The sequence below is a fragment of the Fundulus heteroclitus genome, chromosome 13 (assembly GCF_011125445.2).
Source record: "Fundulus heteroclitus isolate FHET01 chromosome 13, MU-UCD_Fhet_4.1, whole genome shotgun sequence".
NCBI classification, from domain to species: domain Eukaryota; kingdom Metazoa; phylum Chordata; class Actinopteri; order Cyprinodontiformes; family Fundulidae; genus Fundulus; species Fundulus heteroclitus.
The window spans coordinates 673,954-692,402 of NC_046373.1; the positions used below are offsets into that span (position 1 = coordinate 673,954).

At 44.9% G+C, this 18,449-nt stretch overlaps 2 protein-coding genes and 1 long non-coding RNA gene across 5 annotated transcripts; 1 reads left to right on the plus strand and 2 right to left on the minus strand.

The window, feature by feature from the left end:
- Positions 1-779: 779 nt before the first annotated feature.
- LOC105931970 (serum response factor-binding protein 1) lies at positions 780-4,879 on the minus strand. Of its 2 annotated transcripts, none has more exons than XM_012870916.3 (3): positions 4,733-4,879; positions 2,953-3,384; positions 780-2,126 (listed from the first exon to the last, which is right to left on the minus strand). In XM_012870916.3, exons 2-3 carry the CDS (start codon positions 3,382-3,384, stop codon positions 885-887), a joined length of 1,674 nt encoding a protein of 557 aa, XP_012726370.2. In that variant the 5' UTR covers positions 4,733-4,879; the 3' UTR covers positions 780-884. The 2 variants fall into 2 exon arrangements, with proteins under 2 accessions (XP_012726370.2, XP_021176333.2); XM_021320658.2 differs by lacking the exon at positions 4,733-4,879 and adding an exon at positions 4,489-4,613.
- Positions 4,880-5,012: 133 nt separating this feature from the next.
- On the plus strand, positions 5,013-15,786 carry maco1a (macoilin 1a). 2 transcript variants are annotated; one of them, XM_036144835.1, is made up of 11 exons: positions 5,013-5,130; positions 6,597-6,738; positions 7,119-7,245; positions 7,361-7,484; positions 8,967-9,145; positions 11,016-11,547; positions 11,735-11,893; positions 14,046-14,219; positions 14,304-14,448; positions 14,637-14,790; positions 15,550-15,786. In XM_036144835.1, the coding sequence occupies exons 1-11, from the start codon at positions 5,051-5,053 to the stop codon at positions 15,750-15,752; spliced, it is 2,019 nt and encodes a 672-aa protein (XP_036000728.1). In that variant the 5' UTR covers positions 5,013-5,050; the 3' UTR covers positions 15,753-15,786. The 2 variants fall into 2 exon arrangements, with proteins under 2 accessions (XP_036000728.1, XP_021176332.2); XM_021320657.2 differs by lacking the exons at positions 5,013-5,130; positions 14,637-14,790; positions 15,550-15,786 and adding an exon at positions 5,227-5,345 and having other exon boundaries at positions 14,304-14,487.
- LOC118565151 lies at positions 12,691-14,039 on the minus strand. Its single transcript, XR_004932214.1, has 2 exons — positions 13,736-14,039; positions 12,691-13,578 (listed from the first exon to the last, which is right to left on the minus strand). It is a non-coding gene; the product is annotated as an uncharacterized LOC118565151 (long non-coding RNA).
- Positions 15,787-18,449: the final 2,663 nt, after the last annotated feature.

Genomic DNA, 18,449 nt, shown 5'->3' on the forward strand with positions numbered 1-18,449 from the left:
TTATTGCTTTGAAGAGTTGATCTGCTTTAGTGTGTTTGCACGCATGTGTTCATAAATCCAAACGTAAGGAACCCACCTCAGAGGTTGAAATGGTAGAAGTTCTGTGGCTTAAGTAAACGGATCACGCCAGCAGCTTACAATGATCTGCTGCAAAGCATCGGCACACATTTCTTCTATAATCTCAAAAATTCTGCCGTTAACACCCAGGAGACAAGATGCTGAACACTAAATAGATCGCTGAGAGTTTTAGCAGAGTTGGTGTTTTAATACGATTCCTTATTTACCTTTAACCAGGTGTCGAAGGCAAATGACATGAGCTGTCTAATCAAACAGTTTTTTTTATTAGTGTGTTCTTTGAAATATTTTCCAAGATGCAGCGTATAACATTTAGGGGAACACACAGCAGTAAGGACAAAATGACCTCTTAACCTCACCATTAAATACAGTTACTCAGGTTATAGGAGAAGCAGGAAGAGGAAACGGTTACTCGAGTCAAATGTTCCCTGCAGTGGACATAAACGCGTCACTACATTGGTTTTATAGAAAAGGAAATCTACAGGATGTTAAATATATTGGATAAATCTACGTTTTAAACAAGTTTGATTGTACCACAGTACCTTTACAAACATAAAATAACTTAATGAGCCGCTCTAAAAGAGTAGTTTAAAAATTGTTTTTTTGACGTCTCGCATCTGAAAATGTAAGTTTAGCCAATTGGACGTTCACCCTGCCTCCAACACAGTGTTTTGCATCTATGCTCAGAAATAAATGACTACGTGTGTTGGTCTCAAAGTGACAGACTTTATATTTAATAGAAACAGAATATGAACATAACCTACATACATCTTAAAAGGCAAAGGTTATTCAGTAATAAAAATATTCTTTCAGTCATCGTCGTCAAATTTAATCTTCTTCCCTTGGAAGGCCAGGATCTGTCCCTGCTGCTCCTTCCTCTTCTTGCTGGCCTCCCAGGATGGGTGGAGTGCCGGCTGCGGCGGCTGATGGGAGGAGAAGCCTCCTCCCCTGCGCTCCTTCTGCTTTCGGACATCTTTGCCTCTTCCTCCCCCGGCAGATCCCCATTCTGTCCTGTCAGACCCGGGCCGTCTGCCTTCAGGGAGGGGCTTGCTGAACTTGGACCCAGAATCTGAAGTTCTGTTGTCCTGCTTCGTGAAGCGGTCTAGTTTGCTAAACCCTCGGCCAGATTTCCCCCCTCCCCTCCCTTTGTCGCCGCCCCGTCCGCCCTTACCCCCAGCCAGCGACGCGCAGAACAAAGACTGAGCTGTGAGCGCTTTGGACTTCAACCTGGACTCCAGCTCATCCAGTTCGCTCTGGAGCTTGTCGGTTTTCGCGTTGCCCGAGTCTTTTTTCCCTTCCTGTGCGTTATCCAGCTTCTCCTCCCCTTCGCCGCTTGTCTGTTTTTTCTTCTTCTTGAATTTGCTAACTTTTCCTATGAAGAAGTCGTCTTCCTCGCTCTCCTCCGACTGGGAGGACTGCTTGTGAAAACGCTCCTCTGTGCTGTCGTCAAAGTACTCCTTCTCTTCGTCGTCTGACGACTCTACGTCACTCTCTTCTTCATCTGCACTTTTGGGGACTAATACGGGAGCAGACTCAAGACTGGGGCTCTTTTCTTGGACTTTACTTTGGGGCTTGGGCGTCGTGCTGCTGTTTGCGCCGCTGCTTTGAACCAAAGCGGATTCGTCGCGGGTAGACTCCAGCTTTTCTCGCCGGTGAACATCAGGGGTAGCTGGTGGCCGTGTCACATTCTCTTCCTTCCCAGATGTTTTACCACCTTTAGGGACAGCTGCTGCTCGTTCTTCATCGTCCTGGATCTGTGTGTTCACGGCGCTGTCTCTTTCTTTTTCCTGCCTTTTTCCGTCTCGTCTCGTGTCTGGTGACGGCCGAGTGGCTTTTTCGGGTTGTCTCTGACCTTTCGGGTCACCCCCCCGTTTCCCGCCCTTCATGTGCTCCTCTTTGAAGGCTGCGACGGCAGCTTTGATGCTCTCGATCTTCTTCCTGAACTGAGGGTGGCTGGTGATGCGCGCCACAGCTCGGTCGGATATGGTAGACTTGGGGTCTTTGCAAACCTGGTCAAAGTTGAGGTTCTTCTGCAAAGCTGTCTTGGTCACCTGTAATTTGCGGGAGGGGAAAAATGAAACGTTAAATATGAAAAAGGTGTTAACAGCACATTGCAAAAGTTAAAGTTGTGGCTGTTTTTGTTCCGTTTGAAGCGATGTATGTCAGTGTACCGCATTAGGATTTCATGCAGCACAAGACAAAGTGGTGCATAACTGTGAAGTGAACAGAAAAGTTGTGCTTTTTTACCCCCGGTAAATAATCTGAAAGCTGTTCCATGAAGGCCTCAGAGTCTTATTAGAGATAAAAAAGCATCATGAAGGCCAGAGAACACAGCAGATGGGTCATGGAGAAAGTTGGAGGGACGATTAAAGCAGGGTTAGGGTATTAAATAATAGAAGATAATGGTAGAATGCAACTGCAAACCAACTAAGATGACCTCCAACCAAAACGCTGTGTGGCAGAAAGTTAACACTTCCCTCTGAACACAGAATCCCCGTGGTGAAACATGGGCGTGGCAGCAGGGATACAGAGGATGCTCAGGGTTGATGGATGCATACAGGAGGAACCTCTGAAGCTGCAAAAGACTTGGGACAGTTCACCTTCCAAAAAAAAAAAAAAACGGGCAAAGCTAGCAGAAATATACTCTGCAAGCTGTAACTGAACCAAAAGTTGTGAACATCACATGTCCTCCTTCTTCCACTTTACAGTTATGCACTACTTTGTGTTTCTGTCACATATGTAACACGTCGATAACACACATTACAATCTGGGGTTGTTCGAGAGGTATGAAAAGGCTCAGAGGTGCCCTGACGTTGGAATCAACTACCCACTAAATGTTTCCATGTGAGGTGCAGGGGAGGAGCAGGACAGCCGTACCGAGTCAGGAGGGAGCTTCTTCATGCTGTGGACCTCCTCCAGCAGCCTCGCGGCTCGTCTCTGGTTGCGCTCGGTTTCCGCCTCATTCCCCTTCTTCTTCTTCAGGGCAGCGATCTGACGAGTGAGCTTCCTGATGATCAGCGCCTTAACCCTCTTCACCTCCTTCCTCATCTTCACCACCTCGTTGTTTAGGTTCAGGACATCAGACGGCTTCTGCGTCTCCTCGGCAGGTAAGGGCGTGCCTTCCTTTGCAGCTTGTGACGATGGTTCAGCTTCCTTTTCACCTGCTCCTTCCTCATCTTCCTCCTCAGCATCATCACCTGAACTCGTCACACCTTCCTCTTCATCATTCTCCTCCTCCTCGTCTTCTTCTTCTTCCTCCATCTCCTTCTCTTCAACAGATGGCATAATTGTCTCTTTGGTATTAATCATCTGTTGGAACACAAAGCAAAGTGCCTTTTAATAGTCGCAAAATAAGCAATGACACACATTAGTACCCGATAATGATAGAAATATTGGCATCAATCAGGTGATGGGAGATTGGGGATAAACTTCAAATTTTTTTACTGTGGAACTTCCACATAAAACGGCATTTTATTATCTGTTGCTGTGGGCAGCAGTTTTGAGATAAACCTCAAAGAAACAGCCAGAATATAGCAGCCGTCCCCATTTTATTCATTAAAGTCTGTCCATCCAGCTACATAAATCGGCACTTGGTGTTCTATCCAAGAATGTCTTTGCAATCAATATACAGCAACATACAGGAAGCTATTGGAAAGATAAATATGTGAGTCGATATGTTGTACAGCTATAATCAAAATCAGAATCAGCAGGTCCGACAGAGAAAATAAGCAATGAGTACCAGCCGGTAAACGTCTGACCGGTGTGTCTCTAAAAATATTTAGTTATTATAAAACTGTACACAAATTTTCCACGATGAATGTTCTACCTGTGGCAATGCTTATGGTAAATTGCCAGCAAGTGGCTTGTAATTTTCTTTCATCCAGGAAAAAAAAGGTCAAATATTTAAATATTTGGTAGAATCCAGGCCAGTTTGGGTGATTTTAGGTGCCAGCTTTTCATAGATCTCAATGTAATCTGCTCACCTCCACCCGCCCAGAAGTCTGGCTTTAAAAATCTAGACAATTTATTCAATTCTATCAATCCAGTTGGTTTTATATACAACTCTAGCATACATATTGTGCAGTTGCTTGAGCACATATCTTCCTTTTAAAGTCTAAATGCATAAATTAACGGGTTAAGAGTCATACGCAACCACATCAAACGCTGCATACAATATTACTACTAAACTATATATTATTATACTGAGCTGAGCTATCAAATCTTTGAGAAACGAATAGCTGCCTGGAAAAACTGTTTTTGAGGACTCTCAAACAACATGCCCCAAAAAGGCATGATGTGGCCACCGCCATATTTGACACAATCCCACAGCAAACTTTACTTTAAATTCAAACTTCAGAAGCATTCCGAAACTACGAGTTGAAAACCAACGTGCATTAGCTTGCTGAAACCTACCGCTTCCCTCGTTGCGCTGTGTGCTACGATGGCTAACTGTGACTAAATGTGTCTTAAACAGGAGATGTTCGTGTTTTGCAGGGAAAACTAAGCTTAACTAGCTGAACCAAAACAAACGTGGGTTAGAAAGCGCGTGAGAACACTAATGCGCATCATGGAGTCTAGTCTGAGCTTTCTTTAGTGTCTCCGGGGCCGAAAAATAAAACCGATATGGAAAACTAATCTACGACGACGTCACACTTACCGTTTTAAAAAAATGAAGGTTTGGTATAAGAAGATTAAATGCAAAGAAACCGCTCGGCTAGTAGGGAGCGGCCATGTTTCTTACGCCCTCGACGTCGCCTCGGCGTCACGTCACGTCAAGACGCGAGCGGAGCCACGCCGCGTGTCGTGAAAAGGGGAGGTCCTTCGGCGGACTGTTTTTATTTATTTCTTTGTTTCACGAGCATAAAAACAGCCACAATGGTGGGTAATTGGAACAAGTGGGGGCATTAGGATGAGCGGGTGACGTTTCCAGTCCCAGTTACCAGAGCTATATCAACAGAGAATCAACAGGGGGAGGATGAAGCGGCGCAATGCGGACTGCAGCAAACTCCGACGGCCGATAAAACGGAACCGAATCACCGAGGGTATATATAGCAGGTACAAAAAAAGGGGGGCTGGAGGGACCTTATTGTATAACAATGGCGTCGCTCTGTATGTGTCAGGACGCGGCTGACAGCCCGTGTTGCGTTTAAATGTACGTTTTTCAGCGACAGCATGGACTGAATGGATGTATCCGTGTGTTTTTATTTTATTTCATTTTTTAACAAGATTAGGCCCAGGTTAACGGTTCTACAAGCTGGCATTGCCAAACGGTGTGTTTTCACGTTAGCTAAAGCAAGAGAAAAAAAAATATATTTCTGCTGAATTTTTTTAAAACGGCGCGTGGCGAGAGCTCCGCGCGAGGAGAGCTGCTGTTAAATTAGGCACCGAGGAACCGACGTTCGGTTAAAATGGACAAATGCGCTGCCGGAACTTTTTGTGAGAAAAGCAGTAATGACGGCGGCGCTCGTTTTGAAATCGCATGTGCTTTGTCTGGCGGGGGGGTGGATGAATGAAACGATGCCGCAAATCGAATTGCAGCCAATTTCGTGCAACTTGTCGCGGACTTAAAACAGCCGCTGCTTTTGTCTGATCGGCTGATTTGGTGACAATCCTGGAGAAACGCGAAGCAGCTGTGCTGGCCAACATGTCCAGACATGGCACGCGCTCCTGCTTCTCTGTCTGCCCATCGTTACCGCCGACATCAGGAGAGCCCCCAAGCCGGCGTCTTCACGTGTTTCTCTGCTTTTAAATTTAGAGATAATATATTCAAAGTTATCGCGGGAATGGGATTCTAATTTTTTTTTAAACACACATCATCTAAATAGACTGTTGCATAAACGTGATTGCCAACCACCTTCAGTGCTAACCTGCACTCCTTCACCTTTCAGTCGCCAACCACACACACACACACACAGTTGGTGGGCTTTAGTGTGATTTTATTTTATGTGATGGGTGACCACATAAAGGGGCTTTCTAAGGAAAGGTCGGGCATGGCTTTATATTGCAATATAATATCTAGTGAGTTAAACTGGTGGAATATTGACCTGGTCTGTAATCAGTCCTGCACTACATGGGCAATATAATGAGGCAACCTATACACTGGAATGGTCCCCCTTTTATTTATTTATTTTTTCCTCAGGAGTTTTGTGTTACACCAGGGTCAGAATCACTACTGGTAACATGAGGCGATACCTGGTTAGACCCTTCAAAACGTGCCGTTGCCAGTTTCGCGTGGCGTAGGTACCAGAAGACGGGCGGTTACTCTCGGTCAGCTGGACAGGTTCGTTTGAGGTCGTTAAGACCACCGAGGAGGTCAACTGGTATTTGACAGATAATACCCAAATAGGCAGATGCCAGCTACGTCTCGTATTCCTTTTGCTTCATTTATACATTACTGTAATTTTGTTTGTGCTTGTGGAAAAGTTTGAGCAATGCGAATCATTTTGCTGGGCACTTTAGCCATAAGACGCCTAGTTTCTTTGCCTCCGCTGGCCTCATTGCCTTGTTTCTGTCCTCTGCAGCACGTTCCTGTACCTGAAGTTCCTGGTGGTGTGGGTTTTAGTTCTGCTGGCCGACTTTGTGCTGGAGTTCAGGTTCGAGTACCTGTGGCCTTTCTGGCTTTTCATCCGAAGTGTCTACGACTCCTTCAGATATCAGGGTCTGGTAAGAGCTCGTCGGTGCCACCTCTTTGCACACGTTCTCTACACACTCAGAGAAAGTAGGAAATTTGACCAAATATTCTCCAGGTCAGAATAGGTGTGCAGAAAACTGTCTATTTCCCGAGTATAAACTATTTTTTTTTCCATCCATCCGCTTGCATTCTGTGGCTTTTGCAGGCATTTAAAGCCTCACCACTAAAGAAATCTCTCTTCTAGTCATGTTTATTTTATTTTTTTGTATTAATCCCTTTAATATTGGCTTGAAAGTTATTAGGAACTATATAGGATTTGGAAAGAAAATGTGTAGCAACTCTTCTATTAGCTCTGCTTGAAACATCTTGAATATGAAAGATTAAACGTTTAACTCTTATTTCCTCCATGCAGGCGTTCTCCGTTTTCTTCGTTTGCGTGGCGTTTACGTCGGACATCATATGCCTCCTCTTCATCCCCGTCCAGTGGTTGTTTTTTGCAGCCAGCACCTACGTATGGGTCCAGTATGTCTGGCACACAGGTTAGTCTAATTTTGTTAATTTTGTTCCCCCCCTAATCATTGCTGTGGCCTATTTAACGTCAACGGCTTGTGCGATGTTTTTCTTTCTCCCCCCGCTGTCCCGTCTCCCACCCAGAGAGAGGAGTCTGTCTGCCCACCGTTTCGCTGTGGATCCTGTTTGTGTACATCGAAGCTGCCATACGGTTCAAAGATCTGAAGAATTTCCATGTAGATCTCTGTCGACCCTTTGCTGCTCACTGGTAAGCATCATTCAACCCAAGCCGTTTTCTTAACAACGAAGTGACGGAAGTATTTACTTTTACATTTGTAATATTGCCGCTTCACATTTCAGTGTATTTTACTGGGATTTTATACAGTAGATCAACTCGATGTAGATGAGGAGTAAATTTTTTTCTAAATGGTAAAGGCCCTCTTCATTCTAATACCTCTAAATAAAATCATCTTCAACCAACAGCCTTCTGAAGTTGGGAGACAAGTAAACCTGTGTGTAATTTATTCTGTGTATAAATCAAATTTTTCTGCTAAGACCTCCGGGGGATGTTGGAGAACATTAGTCAACAAATAGAATAATCAAGAACAACGGACTCGACAGACAAGTCAGGAAGAGTATTGTGAAGAGGTTTAAAGCGGGATTAGTTTATAAAACAATATCCCAAGCTTTGAACATTTCAGAGCTCTGTTCAATCTGTTATCTGAAAATGGAAAGACCTGTAAACCCTCCAAGACAGTCATCTACTCTATCTGACCAGCCAGACAAGGAGGTTATTAATCCAAGGAGCAGCCAAGAGGGCCACGGTAATTCTGTGGAGGAGCTGCAGAGATCCACATTTCAGGTGCTGGAATCTGTTTATGGTACAGCTGTTTGCTGTGCTATCAACAAATCTGGCCTTTTATGAGGAAGAGTGGCAATAAGCAAGCCGATGGTAAAGCCAAAAAGAATTCCAAAAGTTTACCACAGTCCACATGGGACACATGCGCAACTGTAAAAGACGTTGTTCTGGTCCCTTGAACATTTTGGCCTACGTGCTAAACACTGTGCGTAGCGAGGGTCTTAACACTGCACATAACCTTGAAGACACTAGCCGTACTTAGAAGCATGGTGGTGGTCCTGTCATGCCGTGAGGACGCTTCACTGCAGTGGTGACAGGAAGGTGAACAGAGCTAAGTGAAAAGCGTCCCAGAAGACGTTCCAGCAGGACGACGACCCTAAACGTACAGTTAAGCCCAAAGGTGTTCATACTTCATATTTAGGTTTGCAATAAGCTTTTAATTGGGCCAACACGTTTCTTCAGAGTGGTGGTTGGTAGCACAGTTGCCTTGCAGCCAGAAGCTCCTGGGTTCAAATCCCTGTCAGGTGTCCTTTGGCTACATCCAAAGATATTCATGTCGGCTTGCTTGTGTAAACGGTCGTTTATCCTGAGATGGGCTCCCTCCATCTTTAATCTGTGGAGGGAGGTAAAAATTATGTTGGTAGTGGCAAGAATGACAATAATTGAATTAAACTAAAATACAGATTCCTGCCAGATTCTTTAGAGACTGATGTGTAAATCATTTTGGGCGTCATGTCTCTGTTTTTCTTCTAAACCACAGTTATGCACCTCTTGATGTTAGTCTAGCACATAAAGTCCCAGCGAAATGCGTTGGTGTCTGCAAGCCACAATGCACAGAACCAGAAGCTTATGCTGTCATTTTTGTTTTTTTTCCCCCTCCTCACCACCCAGTATCGGCTACCCGGTGGTGACCCTGGGCTTCGGCTTCAAGAGCTACGTGAGCTATAAGATGCGACTGAGGAAACAGAAAGAAGTGCAAAAAGAGAACGAGTTCTACATGCAGCTCCTACAGCAGGCGTTACCGCCGGAGCAACAGATGCTGCAGAGACAAGAGCGAGAAGCAGAAGAAGGTTAGACCACACTGCTTTACTGGAATCCGACCAACAGGGTTTTCTGCAAAGTAATGACGGACTAAAAACAGAGGGATGTTCAAAAAAAACGTCCAAATTATCTAATCACAAGGGCTTACTCTTTTTAAGAAATGCAGAGTAAAAAACTGAACAGATTTCACTTAAAATCATTCAGATAACAAACGGGAAATCTTACAAATCCTCTCAAGATCAAACGTGAGTTCAGCATAAACAAACATTGATAACCAGGAAGAATAATGCTAAGAAAAAACAACAAAAAGATAAGCCGTTAGTTAAAGTGGTAGAGACAATGCGAATGGGGGGGCTCTACGTTTACTGCACTATGAAACGGAGGCAGAGTTTTTTTTCTCTTGGCGATTATCACCGTGTCTCTTTTAAGAGACACGGTGATAATCGCGCCTATCGGAAAGGGGAGATCAGGGCGGAAATCCGGCCGTGCCGTGTGAACCAGTCTTCAGTGACAGACTACTTACTGTTAGCGATGCAAGCCAAAAACATATCGTCCCATTCTGATTTTAAAAATGTAGAGGAATGTGCTGAAAGACATAAATTGTAGCATGAAAGGTGTCCAACACAAACAATCTGTCAGAAATGCAAATAAACCAGTTTCCCCTGTAGTGCTACAGTCACATTGAACCAGAACATGGGTCTGGCTTGGGTCCTTCGACTTTTCATGTTGAAAAGAAATCCATTTGAACAAATAATTAGAATCATTTAAGTTAAACCATCTGCAAAATTAGTTTTTTAAATTGGTACAATTGGCATCTCTAGTCCTTTTTCTCCTGATTCCAAAAATATCCATGATGGCAAATAAATATTTGTCTTGGTGTTTAAAACCTTAAGCTTTCCAGTTTCCTCTTTTTCTATTGTCCTGTCAGTCGGAACTGATGGACAGGAGTAAAGGGGACCGTAGATCTTCAGCCAGTATCAGTGAATGGAAACATGACGGATTTAGACAGTGGGGGTGGTTTTACCCCAAATAAAAATACAGCGGTACACGTCTGGGTTTGTGTACCCACTTTACATAAATAGTATTTATTTGGCTTGACTGGGCTAGAAGAAATAAAATTCATTGTCTGAGCCTTATTTAGGGCAGTCGGGGCTTCCATCGTCTTATTTGGTCTCCCGTGTGTTTCTGGCATCCCAAAAGAAGATTCTGTTCTCAATCAGCAACACATAATAAGAATCTGGCCAGCTGATGATCCAAACACATAAGAGATCCTATGCACATTGACAAAGGCAGGCATTAGTTTATTAAAACATAATAATGTCCCATTTTGTGCATTAAAACACATTGACTTTTTTTCTTTTTTTTTTTTTTTTTTAGTTTTAGGTTAATTGCAACTACTGACTACTACTATGAAGTCACACAAACACTGACAACCGTCTTATCCAACAATAGCATTACATGTTAAGCAGATGAATGACGTAGAACTGTTTTTCCCTGCCTTTTTAGACGTTCTGGTTCATTTGCCTGATCATGGTCCACTTGTTCTAAAGTGGCCGTTGCTTCCAGCACCCGTCGGTTTGAATTTTAAACCTTTGCTTAAAATGTTGCTGCTGCAGAGTGCCGCCGTATTGTAATCAGATCCTTTATAAACTGGGAGTTGATTAGTGCTTTCTGATGCGCTTGGCCCTTTGATTGCATTGCTAACCCAACAAGCAAACAGGTCAGGTAAAAGGTGATTATTTAAAGTCCTGTGTGTCTGAGAACTGTGTTTGAATCCTGCTTGTGTCAAGGTCATGATCAAGCTGCTGTTTATGGCCAAATATGTTGCCTACATAGTTAAAGCTCCTTAGTAATGTTTATGTCTGTCGTTTAACACACCATGTGCTCGTTCTCACCCAGCTGCCTTAACCAAGGGAATCTCTGAGGTAGAACCCACAGTCGTTTCCCAGAACGGAGCGCCACCTGGGAAGAAAAGCTCTTCGGTCACTTTGCCGGAGCTGGAGTATCGTGAAAAAGGGAAGGACAGTACGGCAAAGGAGCGAGAGGGCAAAAAACAGAACACGGTGGGAATCAATAACAACAGTATTATACACACACTGGACTCCAAGCTACAGGAGACAGAATTTATCGAGAACTACGTCGGGACAAAGAGACTGAACAACGACCTGGCGGGGGAGAACACGCTTGCCGACGGGAACGCGCACACGGCTGCGAAAGAGGAAATGGGGGGAACGGGAAAGAACTACAAAAATGCCGGCGGGGGCACCAACTCGTCCCCACGCAACCACAGCTCCACAAACGGCAGTCTGCCGTCGGGCTCCTCGGCCAATAAGAACGAGAAGAAGCAGAAGGGGTCGGGGAAGGGGCAGAAGGATCCGGTGGAGAACTGTATTCCTAACAACCAGCTGGGAAAGCCGGACACCCTGGTCCGGTAAGACTCCCTGCGCCACGTTCTATCATGCTAGGTTAAAGCTAGCCAGTTTATTTATTAAGATCAGAAAAGGTATTGATTGAAGTGCTGAAACGGTCCGGCTGTGACAGTTTCTGCCGAAGTGGCCGTGTCAGTGGCAGACCTGTGGATTACAGCTGTGGGTTTATGAAGTTCTGTGTTCTCCAAGGTTGGAGCAGGACGTGAAGCGCCTGAAGGCAGACCTGCAGGCCAACAGGCAGCTGGAGTCTGAGCTGCGCAGCCAGCTCTCCTCTCTGAGCAGCCAGGACCGCAGCCTGCGCTCCGAACTGGGCCTGCTGCGACAGGACAACGAGCTGCTGCAAAACAAGTGAGTGCAGGCGCAGAACCGCAGCTGTTCCCCCGACCCCCGTAGCCCTGTGGCTGCAGAAGTAGGTGGTTGTTCTCGTGGTTTTGTCTGGTTGTTAAATGTTAATGTCTAAAAGAAGAATTGCGGACGCCTATGCACCGTGACTGGGAAAGAACAAAACGACGAAAGGTCCGTTCAGTCCCTTGTAAAACGATATGAATATTTGTTTTTTGAACATTACAACCACAAACTGCAATATATAGTATTGGGATTTTATGTTGTTGGACAAGTGGCAACCAGTGCATCATTTTGAAGTAGTAGCAAAGTCTTAGGGGGGGGGGGGGGGAGTAGTTTTAAAACTTCTAATAAAAACATTCACCTGTGTGTATGTTGTTTTCAGTAAGATCCAGATGTTCTGTGAAGCCCTCAGAAGTTTAGTGGAGAACACTGGGGAACAAAAAGCGACATAAAGTCTGAGGAACGCAGCAGATGGATGAGGGGAAAAGATCTGCAGCAAACATGAAAAACTCTCTGAGCTGCATGCAAAACAGTGTTTGGAGGACAGCGTGTCATCCTGAAAACACCGTGGACATCACGGCTGTGGGGGACGTACCCCCCCACACTTTTTTTTCCCCCATTATAACTGTTCAGTGCGTTATTAACCTGCGGTAGCCATCTTTAAACACACCATGAGCGTACTCACGCTAACGGCGGCCAGCGGTGGATCACTGACCGCTGAGCAGTGCTGCACGGTGTCAGAATCTTGTTCAGCACACCAGACAGAACCAGAAAAAGGCAAAGGAACATTTCCCCCCACCCCCCCAAACAAACCGTATTGGTTGAGTAACGTTGCTACATGCAGATGTTAGCTAAATGATGACCAGGTAATACATGGCAGTATGTCACGTTAAGCTGTTTAACAGTAATACTGATGTTGCATCCTTTGCTAGTTGGGTCAGGGTATATCCCAGAAGACGAGGTAATCCTGGTAGTAGATGTCTTACGGGAGGTGTGGAAGGAGCGGAACGTGACCGCGGGGAGCATTGTGTCATGCAGCTCGAAGGAGGGACGCAGCTGGATTGGTCGAGCTAATAACAGCTAGCGTGTTAGCTTCACCAGGAGGTTTTCTCCCAGGCGGGAACTTTAACAACGCACTCGAACATCGAGGCATTTCAAATGAACGCTTAGTGTGGCAGAGGGCGAGTAAAGCACTTATAACACGCTGGAGGGAAACCTTGTAGTTGATGCTAGGAATAAACCCAATCCTTTCATTTCTGTGCAGAACGTCTGCTCACTTTGGCTTTCCACATATTTCTTTGAAATCTTTTACTGCCACAAAAGAAAGAGCTCAGCTGAGGAGGAGACATGTAATATTCAGTGTTGTCATTTGGCATTTGATGTTCTGGCTACCTGTAAATGTTCAAGGCTCGTTGCATTAACTCAACCAGAGTTTGGCAGCTAAAACTTTAGATTTTCTTAGCATACGCCTTAAAGAGCTAAAGTCGTCCCCTGGTTCTGTACTAGGGCTGTTGGTGATTATGCGGTTCTTTAGCCACTAGGAGAGGATGATAAATCACTCAATACACCTCTGAAAATGTGGCCCCCCTCACATGGTGGCGCCCCTGTAAGACAACGTTCCTACGACAAAACTTTGTAGTTGCAGCATCACGCTGTGAGGATGCTCATCTTCAGAGAGGACAGGGAAGCTGGGCGGAGCTAAATAAGGAGCAAGACCAGATCGTATGCATGTGTTGGAGTGTTTTTGTCAAAGTCCAGACCTAAATGCAACGCACGATCTGTGCAAGTAGACATTCCCCCTGAGCTTCAGCTATTTATGGAAGAACCTTCGGCTCTAGACTAGACGTGTAAAGATGGTTGAGACCTACCCCGAAGGACTTACAGCTGTAACTCAACCCAAAAACAACTCAAATCTATCTCGCATTTTTCCGCTCTTTCTAGAAAATGTTGGAAAATAAGTTTCCTTTTTTTTTCCCCCCTGTTCATTTCCCGATGTTGTACTGCTTTCTGTTGGCCTTTCAGATAACATCTCAATGAAATACTTGGAGGTTTATGGTTGCAATGTGGCAAAGTTAAAGTACAAATTCTACTGCTGGGTACTGTAAATGTGAAACAATGCAAACGCAGTCAGGTTGACTATAACTCTGCTCTGTAGGCTTCACAGTGCCGTCCAGGCCAAGCAGAAGGACAAGCAGACGATATCCCAGCTGGAGAAGAGGCTGAAGGCCGAGCAGGAGGCCCGAGCTCTGGCTGAAAAACAGCTGGCCGAGGAGAGAAAGAGGAAGAAGATGGAGGAGGCCAGAGCTGTAGCTTTAGCTGCTGCTACCAGGTTCCTCTTTCCGTGTCCTCGGTCTTGGCCAGGTGAACGATCTCCAGCCTTTTTAAAATAACAACTTTCCCATCTGTTCACCAGAGTGGAGTCCACTGATTCTCTTCGAGGTCGTATCAGAGAGCTGGAGACGGAGTGCAAGAAGCTCAGCATGGACATGAAGCTCAAGGAGGAGCAGATAAGGGATCTGGAGGGAAAGTGTCAGGTGAGACTCTGTTGGTGCTTGGAAGTCATGCGCACATTCCTACACTGAAATAAGACGGCATCTAGTGCGGGTGGCTCCTCCAATTGCATCAGAGGCTTTGTTTTGTAAATCTGTGTCTGAAGTGTGAAATATGCACAGTGAATATCCCCCTTCATGCCGTGCTCCTGTTTGATTCCTGTCACGACCTCAGGAGCTGCCGCAAGTATAAAGAGAACGAGAAGGACACAGAGGTGCTTGATGTCGGCGCTGTCAGCCATGCAGGAGAAGACCAGCATCTGGAGAACAGCCTCAGTGCTGAGACCAGGATCAAACTGGACCTGTTCTCTGCACTGGGAGATGCCAAGAGGCAGCTGGAGATAGCACAAGGTAGGCTGTGAGAATCCAAACCCGACCAGAACAGGTTTTCAGTCTGAGAGGGGACCAATGCAAAGTCCTAGACTAGCTATGAAAAGAGACCAGCATCATTTATTTAGTGTTTTCAAAATAGTTCAGAACTTAATTATAATGTCCTCATGTCATATTATGCTTTAGAGCTAAAATATTCATCCCCCTGTATATATGTAGTCAGTCCCCTGCACTTTAATATCCATAAATAAATCCAGTGCTCTCATTCCCTTCAGAAGTCAATTCAATTTTATTCATATAGCGCCAAATTATGAAACATGTCATCTCAAGGCACTTTACAAAGTCAAGTTCAATCATATTATAACCAGTTTATTGCATCAAAGTCCCGACAAGCAGCATTCACTCCTGGGGAAGCGTAGAGCCATTGTCCATGGTTTTGCTGCAATCCCTCATACTGAGCAAGCATTGAAGCGACAGTGGGAAGAAAAAACTCCCATTAACGGGAAGGAAAACCTCCGGCAGTCCCCTGCTGGAGGTTTTCCTCCGGCAGTCCCCTAATAGTTTAGGAAATGGGGTCCACCTGGAATCCAGCCGTTCTGTGAAGGTCTTAGAGAACGAAGCAGATGTGTTGGGGAGGTTTACAGCAGTCTCGTTATAAACAAAACAAAACGCCGCCTACCACTCTGAACTCGCTGTCTGCACCGTGAAACATGGCGGTGTTGGCAGCGTCATGCTTTCTGCTGCCATCTCTGATGAAAACGTCTGTCTCCTGCCATCCAGGCCAGATCCACCAGAGGGAGCAGGAGATTGTGGAGCTGAAGCAGAAGATAGCAGAGGTCATGGCGGTGATGCCCAGCCTGTCCTACTCTTCAGACGGCAGCAACCTGAGCCCAGTCACCCCGCACTACTCATCCAAGTTCATGGACAATAGTCCCTCCTCCCTGGACCCCAACGCCTCAGTCTACCAGCCCCTGAAGAAGTGACTCTTTTCGTCCGACACGTCGTCTCCCTCTCCTTGTTTTTACCGTCTCTTCTAGTTTGGGTTACTTTCAAGTTTACCAGCCTTTACCAGCCCCGTGACAAGATTTTGCACTTAGCGCACACAGGACACACGAAGCTCCTCCCATTTTCTTCTAAAGGGGGTTTTCTCTACGTTGTTCAGAGGGGAGCGGTTTTATTACAAGAACTCTTATTTTGACGGGCTGCGTACAATTGGTCGGCCAGATGTCTACAGACGAGCCATCATGCATTGCTTTATGTCAGTTCTCTTTCCAGCGTGACCACGTTCTTCACACCCAAGTGTTTAATTTAACGGAAACGAATTTCTATTGGGTTTTAATGATGGTTTTAAAGGGGGACGGAGGGCACCGTTTTCAGTTGGGTCGACCCGAGGCCGCCCCGTGAGAGGTACATGAATGTAAAACTGTTCATGTTTGGATATATCTGCGTTAACTTCGATTGGTGATTGTTCGTAATTGTTCAGTTCGACAATGTGCATATATATCTGAAACGGTGATGTTGAATTCTGTCGCTCCGGATCCGCCTTCTGCTCACACCCGAACGTTGGCGACTCGGTGAGGCGGAACGAATTAGACGTAGCTTCGCCCGTCGGAAGACAGCTCGCTCGATTAGGCCCGGCACTGCAAAAAAACGTTACATTAAGGTTCACCCGCCTCTCCACAAACAGCTGTTCCCTCTATATTTCCGGACCAAATTGGGCTACACTAGCCACGTCGCTCGCTGGATTCAATGATGTCGAGGTAACGGCTCGTTACCATGATTGCAGACTTAACAGTGCCTTGCAAGGAAACCACGTGCTTCGCAATCGCGGGATATCAGAGCGTCTCTGTTCAAAGCCGCACTACTCTCATCTCTCTGGCTCAAACATGCCTAGTTTTTATTTGAAGGGTTAAAAAAAACATTTTCAAGTCAGTATTAAAGGGAAAAACAAACAAAACAAAAACAACAAAAGTAAAAACATGCATTTTTAAATGGACCATTGCAGCTAGATGACAGCCGTTCAGCAGACACAAAATGGAAAAGACAAACACAATGACACGGGATGTGGTACAAGTCCAAACGACAACCCAAGCTGATTGTCTCTTATCATGCCCTCGAGCTGGCATCTTGTTTACAACAATGTACATTGAAACTTACTGGGGAATGTTTCCTTTGCGTTATTTAACTTCCGGTTCTTAAGTGCAAGTGTTGATGTTGGGTTCCCATCCGTACTGTGATTGATGTAGCTAGCATTAATGTTTGAGCAGGTGCTGTTCTTTTCTATGTCATTAGAAACATATTTGGATGGTGTCTGTGTTTACATGGTTCTGGGCTGATCACGGTGATGCAGCGGGATGGTCAGTTGGACACATGTGTTGATTCACATTTTTTATTATTACTTTTTTTTTTTGCTTTTTTTTTTTTACAGATTATTTTTAAAATGACAGGCACTTGCTTGATATTTCCCATCTTATGCGTTTTATTTCCCTGTATTTTTTATTTTTTTTTGACCAGGAAGGATTCTGTGAATATGTTTCATAAAAAGGGAAAAGGTCCAACCTGAACCATTTGACCATCCTGTGTTGTCACTTCGCCTACCTTTTTAAAAGGGAAAAAAAAAAAAAAAAAGTATTGTTTGTGGATCGCTCTTGCATTGTAACTTAAGTTCTCAAGTTGCTTTTACAAGTTTGTGTAGAAGGAAGTGAAAAGGTTTAAAAAAAAGTGCTTTGTTTTATCTTTTTATTGTTCTGCCATGTTTTATTTTATTCACTCAAAGTGATGGTGGCAGTGTCACACGGTTCACTTTGAGCCTCACCATTAAAGAAAGTCTTGCTGGTGGCATTGCAAGCCGATGAGTCTGTTTATGTCAATGTCCTTTTCCCTTATTGTGCTGAAGCTCCTATTGCTGTCCACTAGAGGGAGACACTGAGGTTTACCAAATGTTAGGCCCACGACAAGACGTTCAGGCAGCAGCTTCAGTTTTGGTGCTGGCAGTTCATTATTAGATTACTATATATAATATAGTGGAGTGTTATCTTTAATGATATGAATTAAAATATTTGGAAACTCAAGGTTAAAAGTCTGAGTAGTCATAGAGAAATGTATACATACATGCTCAGAAAAATAAAAGGGAACACTAAATAGCATCCTAGATCTGAATGAAATGTTTTTATTAAATACTTCTTTACATAGTTGAATGTGCTGACAACAAAAATCACACCAAAATTATCCATGGAAATCAAATTTATTAAAACATGGAGGTCTGGATTTGGAGCTACACTCAAAATTAAAGGGGGAAAAAACACTTGATGCATTGTCCTTTATATTAAGACCAAGTCAAAATGAGCCTCAGTAGCCTGTATGGCCTCCCTACAACGCCTGAGCATGCTCCTGATGAGGTGGCGGGTGGTCTCCTGAGGGATCTCCTCCCAGATCTGGACTAAACACATCAGCCAAATCCTGGACAGTCTGTGGTGCAACATGGTGTTGGTGGATGGAGCGAGACATGATGTTCCAAATTTGCTCAATTGCAATCAGTCTGGGGGAACGGTGGGCCAGTCCATAGCATCAATGCCTTCGTCTGGCAGGAACTGCTGACACACTCCAGCCCATGAGGTCTAGAATTAGGAGGAACTCAGGGCCAACTGCACCAGCATATGGTCTCACAATGGCTCTAAAGG

What these genes read in the sequence shown, in the direction of transcription:
- LOC105931970 (XM_012870916.3), bottom strand. Translation starts at nt 3,384, where the DNA reads ATGATTAATACCAAAGAGACAATTATGCCATCTGTTGAAGAGAAGGAG. An exon ending in AGAAGCTCCCTCCTGACTCG is followed by an intron (nt 2,127 to 2,952) that starts GTACGGCTGTCC and finishes CGCAAATTACAG; the next exon opens with GTGACCAAGACAGCTTTGCA.
- maco1a (XM_036144835.1), top strand. Translation starts at nt 5,051, where the DNA reads ATGAAGCGGCGCAATGCGGACTGCAGCAAACTCCGACGGCCGATAAAA. An exon ending in ACCGAGGGTATATATAGCAG is followed by an intron (nt 5,131 to 6,596) that starts GTACAAAAAAAG and finishes TGTCCTCTGCAG; the next exon opens with CACGTTCCTGTACCTGAAGT. An exon ending in CGACCCTTTGCTGCTCACTG is followed by an intron (nt 7,485 to 8,966) that starts GTAAGCATCATT and finishes CTCACCACCCAG; the next exon opens with TATCGGCTACCCGGTGGTGA.